Source organism: Canis lupus, chromosome 4 (genome assembly GCF_003254725.2).
Source record: "Canis lupus dingo isolate Sandy chromosome 4, ASM325472v2, whole genome shotgun sequence".
In the NCBI taxonomy this organism is placed as follows: Eukaryota; Metazoa; Chordata; class Mammalia; order Carnivora; family Canidae; genus Canis; species Canis lupus.
In genome coordinates, this window is record NC_064246.1 from 20044011 (window position 1) to 20051741 (window position 7731).

Consider the following 7731-nt stretch of genomic DNA (forward strand, 5'->3'; position numbering starts at 1 on the left):
AGCCACCCAGGAACCTCTAAAAAGATAATTTCAATAAAAGACATTAAAGGGGCACCTGGTGGCACAGTTGGTTAAGTGTCTGATTGTGGATTTCAGCTCAGATCACTCTCTCTGGCTCATGAGATGGAGCTGTCAGTGGCTATGAGCTGAGCATGGAGCCTGCTTGAGATTTTCTCTCTCTCTAAAAATCACAAAAAAATAAAAATAAAAAAGATATTATAGATAAACTAGGCAGTATATTAATTTAAGGGAATTACTGTTAATTGTATTGTGTATGGTAAAGATATGTTTATACTTTTAAAAGATCCTCAGCTTTCATGTACTTGCAAAATAATGTAATGTTTGGAAACAGTAAAATAGATACACAGCATTTACTTTTAAAAAAAAAAAAAAGTGTAAAAGTGCTCTCTAACTCTAAAACCCTGTAGAAATATTAGCTGTTAAAATTATTCACCCTAAAAGTTTCACTCAGGACAGCTCTTCTCATACACCTAATACTACTGGCTATGCTTGTGCCAGAAATCAGCATGTCTGGATATAGAATCAAATATCCAAAATCTTCATCTATTATCCAAGTATCAGATAGGCAGTCTCCCTCCAAATGAATGATGTCCCCTGGCTCCACTGGTACAGAGCACCTACAAATAAAGCAAAGTATACATAGTTTAGAATCCTATGTTTAAACATATTAAGGAAGTGTCAAAAAGTAAATGAATATTTTATCAAAGGAATAGTATTTGTAAATTTCTGGGTCTTCAAAAAAATTTAATACCAAGGTGTAGTCTTTTGAATGACTCCTGGTCACTCTACTCCTTTCTACCTTTGAAATACACCTGAGAATACTCAGGGGTTTTCCTTAAATATCAAAAAGGAAAACTGCTTGGTATTAGCATCACCTACTGTAAAAGCTATCAAATCTTTAATAGTGTTAATACATAGCTCCAATTATGGATTAGGTTGTTTCAATAATAATTCTCTCATTGTTAAGACTTATAGCATGTCTACAGCTTCTGTAAGTCTTGAGGCATAATGCCAAACCCAATGTGTTAAGAATAAAATCATATTTATAATTTTTATCTAGACAAAGAGTCTAATAGACAAAATTAGACCTCCACTTTCTCTGCATTTCCCTTTCACCTCTCACATACCATACTTTGCTGAGTAGAGAAATCTAGGATTTAAGAATGTTCTCATGTTGTAATTAATTTTGCTATTAATGAAAACAATTATGAGTTTTAAGCTACAATCTTAAAACAAAATGTATTAGGAAATTTCGGAAGTAGTCATTTAATAAGGCCCTTTGTAGTTAATTTTCAAATGACAATTAAAATCAAGTTTTGGAATAAGGGCCTTGAAATGCTGGGGTAACAAGCACAATTTTTACATGGTATTAGTTCAAGTTCATATCTTCTCCCTTTATTAACAATTAAATTATAGCAACATCCACACAAGTCCATATGAGGAGTTTTAAAATGGTAATCTTAAGCCAGATCAGTGCCCAGTCACACGAAAATTACCAGTCATTCCTAAGGATACACAGTTCTTTATATTCTAGTGACTGGGAAGCAGTGATGATTAGGTGCTTTTCATGCTTTCCTTCTTCATTCTGTACAATACTGACTGCTAATACCAGGTACCGATTATCCACTCCTCGGCTCAGAACTGTTTTAGAAAAGGAAGCTTCCGTCTGCTTCTGAAATCTAAAGCATATACAAACAAAACTACTGTAGCATGAAATAAGAACCCATCCAATTTCCTTTAACAACAAACAAACCTTCTCAATTTTCTAGGTGTGTTTTTTCTAGAAAGCTTATCACAATGACCATCAGCTAAATAGGTAAAAATTAAGAGAGTAAAGGCATAGCAGAATTCCTATGATTAAAAACTTCCCAGAAGAAATGCCATTTAAAACATGTTTATGATATGGATTTTTCCAAATACTGTATAAGTTCTAGTGAGGAGCTCTGTGGGACATCCATGATCATGAGGATTAAGGATAAATTGCAAAACATAAAATAGCAAATTTCTACCACTGGTGCAAACCTCCCCAAAATACATGCAAAAGGAAATGTCTTGGACACTATTTTTTTTAGTAAATGAAAGGGCTATTTGTTAGGGAAAAGCATAGTGTGGGTGGTTTGCTGAAGTCCTACTGTGAACCACAGTATTTTATTAAACTTTAAGCCTACTTAGAAATCATCTACTCCAAACTACTATTTAATGAAGAAAATCCTTTTTTTTTTTTTTTAAGATTTTATTTATTTATTTATTCATGAGAGACACAGGGAGAGAGGCAGAGACATAGGCAGAGAGAGAAGCAGGCTTCATGCAGGAACTCCAGGATCACACCCTGGGCGGAAGGCAGGTGCTCAACCTCTGAGCCAACCAGGCATCCCAAGAAAACCCTTCTTTAAAATCTCAGTGGGGATCCCTGGGTGGTGCAGCGGTTTGGCGCCTGCCTTTGGCCCAGGGCGCGATCCTGGAGACCCGGGATCGAATCCCACGTCGGGCTCCCGGTGCATGGAGCCTGCTTCTCCCTCTGCCTGTGTCTCTGCCTCTCTCTCTCTCTCTCTCTCTGTGACTATCATAAATACATTAAAAAAATTTTTGAAAAAAAAATAAAATCTCAGTGAAGGGCAGCCCAGGTGGCTCAGTGGTTGAGTGTCTGCCTCTGGCCCACGGCCTGATCCTGGAGACCCGGAATCGAGTCCCACATGGGGCTCCCTGCGTGGAGCCTGCTTCTCCCTCTGCCTGGGTCTCTGCCCCTCTCTGTCTCTTGTGAATAAATAAATAGATAAAAATCTTTAAAAAATAAAATAAAGTCTCAGTGAAAATCAACTAGCCCCTACCACCTAGAGAAAAGCAAGCTTAATAGCTATCATATTAGCTCATTCCTTCATTGAGTAACTCAGAAATTTCTTACTTATAATGGGCAAGTCAACTTCACAATACTTTTACACATTGATCCTAGCTGCCTGAAAACTATGCAGGATACTTTTTTTTAAAAAAGATTTTATTTGGGGGATCCCTGGGTGGCGCAGCAGTTTGGCGCCTGCCTTTGGCCCAGGGCGCGATCCTGGAGACCCGGGATCGAATCCCACGTCGGGCTCCCGGTGCAGGGAGCCTGCTTCTCCCTCTGCCTGTGTCTCTGCCTCTCTCTCTCTCTCTCTCTGTGACTATCATAAATAAATAAAAATAAAGATTTTATTTATTGGGACGCCTGGGTGACTCAGTGGTTTTAGCACCTGCCTTCCGCCCAGGGCATGATCCTGGAATTCCAGGATCAAGTCCTGCATCAGGCTCCCTGCATGGAGCCTGCTTCTACCTCTGCCTCTCTCTCTCTCTCTCTCTCTCTCTCTCTCTCTGTGTGTCTCTCATGAATAAACAAACTCTTTTTAAAAGAATAAAAAATAAAATAAATTTTAAAAAGAGATTTTATTTATTCATGGGAGACACAGAGAGGCAGAGACATAGGCAAAGAGAGAACCCTCGGGAGCCCAACGCAAGACTTGATTCCAGAACCCTACGATCACGACCTGAGCTGAAGGCAGACTCTCAACCAGAGCCACCCTGGTGCCCCTATGCCCCTATGCCCCTAATGGCTCTAGAAAATATTAAGTTTCTCAATACAATAGTCTTTCCAGTTTGACTACAGTCTTTGTCAGTGACTGTACAACAGAGTCTAAAATCATTACCTCTCTACACCCAACCCGAGGCTCTGTTACTTGGGGGTCGCCTCATTCACCTACTTCAGGAAGCCTCAGGCCATGAATTCCCCAAGGGCAGCCGGGATGCCTTAAGGATCTTGCAAAAGATAATGCTGATCAAAACTCAAAATGCACAGACCCGTCAACAATAATTAGCATCATTATTATTAATTGAAAATAATTCCACATCGTAATTGTGGGTCACGCTGCCCTGACCATTTAATCCAAGTCGAGAGTAGAGCGTTCTCCTGGGAGAAGTTTCTCCAACTAAACACTGAGAAAAGTACCTAGCAGCGGCAAGCTCCCTTTACGAAGGCATTTAAAGTGCTGGCCCTCCCCGAATTCCGCCAAGTGACACTAAGAGCAAACCATCAACTACTGGGTGAGCAGTCTTCGGGCTCCGGCCCCGAGGGTGGCGGCACAGAGAACTCCAGCTGCGGAAACCCGTCGCGCGCCCAGGGGTCTCCCCCCGGGTCTCCCCCCCCCCCCCCCCCCGCCCCGGCCCCGCTCCCGGAGGCGCGGTGCAGCCTCTCCCGCTCCCTCCTTTCAAATCTCCCGCCAGGATCCCAGGATCCTCCCAGGATCCCTCCGCTCACTGCTCCGCCGGCGGCTCAGTCTCTCCCCCGAGACTCTTCTTCAGCAGCCCCAGCTCTTCCAGTAGCGCCATGTCGGGCGCGGAAAATGCAAACCGTGGTCAGGTAAAACCCGGGAAACCAGCGGCTCCAACGAAAAAAAGAAGCGCGCGTCTGTAAGGCGCTGTGCGCATGCGCCCTTCCGCTGTAGTCCCCAGTGACCTGCGCGAAGGGGGCCCCTCCGGGAGGGGTGGGGTTAGCAGCCTTGGCTCCCTTGCCTTAGGGTTAGGAAAGCGGACTCTTCAGAATCTGGCCCAGACTACATGCTCCCGCACTTTCTCTAGACGTGCCAGCTCTTGCTCACACAATCTGAGGACAGAATCAATTGCCCAAACCCAGGCGTCCCTTTGTAGCTTGCAGATTTTTCCATTTTTGGAGAGAGGGAAACAATCTCTCCTCTTTTGTATTTAAGATTTTATTTTATTTTTATTTTTATTTATTTTATTTTATTTTACAGAGAGAGAACATAAGCAGGGGGGAAGGGCAGAGTGAGAGTGAGAGAAGTAGCTAGGAGGCTGAGCAGAGAGCCCCTGGTGAAGCTCCAAAACCAAAAGTCCACACTGGAGGACTGAGTCATCCTGGAGCCCCTCCTCTTTTTTTTTTTTTTTTTTTTGTTTGTTTGTTTGTTTGTTTGTTTTAGTGGAAAAACCCATTGAGAAAATAGAAGCTGTCAGGGACTTCCTCATCATGCCACAACTAAATATATAAAAGTACTAATATTTGTACTTGTCTCATAACCTATTTACACTTTTTTCTGCAGTGGCCAAAAGCAGTCCACTGATCAATGAATGAGCAATCCTACTTGTACTTATTCTCAAGGGCATTGCCTCTTCAGCTGTTTGGACATTCTCTTGTACAGTCAATGTGGCCCTCACTATTGGGTTGCTCCCAGGCTTGTAATATGGCCCAGTATCTCTCACCTTTTTTTTTCTTTTTAAAATGTATTTATTCATGAAAGAGAGAGAGGCAGAGACATAGGCATAGGGAGAAGCAGGGTCCCTGCAGGGAGCCCCACGCAGAACTCAATCCCAGAACCTCAGGATCAGGCCCTGAGCGGCAGCTGCTCAACCACAGAGCCACCCAGGCATCCCTATCTCCCACCTTCAAAAGATGTTACCTTGCAGGTGCCTGGATGGCTCAGAGGGTTAAGGGGTTAAGCGTCTACCTTTGCTCAGGTCATGATCCCAGAGTCCTGGGATAGAGCCCCACCTGGGACTCTTGGCTCAGTAGGAAATCCGCTTCTCCCTCTTCCTCTGTGATCTCTCTCTCCCTCTTCTCTCTCTCAAATAAATAGATAAAATCTTTAAAAAAAAAAATAAGGGACACCTGGGTGAATCAGCCATTGAGCGTCTGCCTTTGGCTCAGGCATGGTCTTGGGGTCCTGTGTTGGGTTCCTAGCAGGAAGCCTGCTTCTCCCTCTGCCTATGTCTCTGCCTCTCTCTGTGTCTCTCATGAATAAATAAATAAAATCTTTAAATAAATTAAAAAAAAAAAAAAAAGATGGGACGCCTGGGTGGCTCAGTAGTTGAGCACCTGCCTTGCGCTGGGGGCGTGATCCCAGAGTTTCATGGTCGAGTCCTACCTGGGGCTCCCCGCAGGGAGCCTGCTTCTCCCTCTGCCTGTGTCTCTGCCTTCTCTCTGTCTCTCATGAATAAATAAATAAAATCTTAAAAAAAAAAAATCACATGCTGCTTGGACTGAGCCAGACAGGTGCCCCATCATCCAATTTTAAAATAATCTTTATTAAAAGCTTTGTTTGGGGGGAATCTCTGGGTGGCTCAGTGGTTTAGTGCCTGCCTTTGGCCCAGGGTGTGATTCTGGAGTCCTGGGATCGAGTCCCACATCAGGCTTCCTGCATGGAGCCTGCTTCTTCCTCTGCCTGTGTCTCTGCCTCTCTCTCCTCTGTGTCTTTCATGAATAAATAAAATCTTAAAAAAATAAAAAATAAAGCTTTGTTTGGGGTGTCTGGGTGGCTCATTCGGTTAACTGTCTGCCTTCAGCTCAGGTCATGATCCCAGGGTCCTGGGCTGGGATGGAATCCCACATAAGGATCCCTGCTCAGCAGGGTGTCTGCTCCTCCCTCTCTCTCTACCCCTCCCTCTGCTTGTTCTCTCTCTCAAATAAAGAAATTTTTTTTTTTTTTAAGTAGTCTTTTGGGGCATGTGGGTGGCTCAGTCGGTTGAATAATCAGCTCTTGATTTGGGGTTAGATCATAATCTCAGGGTCCTGGGATCCAACCTAGGTCAGTCTCCACACTCAGTGGGGAGTCTGCTTCCCTCCCTCTGCCCTCCCTCCTCCAGCTCAGGTGTAGGTGCTCACACTCTCTCTCTAAAATAAATAAATCTAAATAAATAAATAAATAAATAAATAAATAAATAAATAAATAAATAAAAAAAATCTTTGGAATGCCTGGGTGGCTCAGTGCTTGCGCTCCTGCCTTCCACCCGGGGCGTGATCCTGGAGTCCTGAGATTGAGTCCCACATCAGGCTCCCTGCGTGAAGCCAGCTTTTCCATCTGCCTGTGTCTCTGCCTCTCTCTCTCTCTCTCTCTCTCTCTGTGTCTCTCATGGATAAATAAATAAAAAATCTTTAAAAAAATAAATCTTTAAAAAAACAACAAGACTTTTAAAAAGTTGTGTTTTACTTTCATGTTGATTCAATCAAAATTATGAGAAATCTCTTGGGGAAGAAAATGGAAAAGACTTGCCTCTGATAGGGATAGTCTACCTGTGACACTGCACTCAGTTGGTTTTCCTCCAACCTCACAGGCCCTCCTCAGTCTCCTTTACTGTCTCTTCATTTTCTGCCCAATCTCTAAATGTTGAAAGTCCTCAGAGGTCAGTTCCAGAAAAATTTCTCCATCTACCAACTCCCTAAGTTATTTCATCTCTTCTCATGGTTTGAGATACTATCTCTCTCTTGCCAATTCTCAAATTCATGTATATAGGCAAGGCTTTTCCTCTGAATTCAAAAATCCAACTACATACTTAATATCTACACTTAGAAATATTTGGGGCGAGGGGAGTCTTTCATTATAACATGGCCAAAATGGAATTTTAAATTTTATCCACAGACCTGCTATTCTTCTCAGCACTATTCACCGAGAAGGTAAGGCCAGAAACCCAGAAGTTATCCTGATTCCTTTCTATTATTACTCACATCCAATCCATAGGCAGACCTATAGATTCAGCCTTTAAAGTTATCTTAAATCTCTTCATGGGGCACTGGAGTAACTTAGGCAGTTAAGCATCTGCCTTCTACTTGGGTCATGATCCCAGGGTCCTAGGATCAAGCCCCATATTGGGCTCTCTGCTTAGCAGGGAGCCTGCATCTCCCTATCCCTCTGCCTGCCACTCCCCCTGCTTGTGCTCTATGTCAAAAAAATAAATAAA

General features: G+C 43.1%; 1 protein-coding gene across 3 annotated transcripts in view; it reads right to left on the reverse strand.

Annotated features, from left to right (window-relative positions):
- The window catches only part of DNA2 (DNA replication helicase/nuclease 2), a 56888-nt gene extending 52397 nt beyond the window's left edge, over window positions 1–4491 (reverse strand). For 2 of the 3 annotated variants that reach the window (XM_049109007.1, XM_049109006.1), the window contains exons 1-3: window positions 4304–4491; window positions 1518–1700; window positions 455–638 (exon numbers count right to left, since the gene is read on the reverse strand). In XM_049109007.1, coding sequence (XP_048964964.1) covers window positions 455–638; window positions 1518–1700; window positions 4304–4374 — 438 coding nt within the window. In that variant the 5' untranslated portion in view covers window positions 4375–4491. The remainder of the gene's footprint in view (window positions 1–454; window positions 639–1517; window positions 1701–4303) is intronic. The other variant, XM_049109008.1, reaches the window with a different exon arrangement.
- Window positions 4492–7731: the final 3240 nt, after the last annotated feature.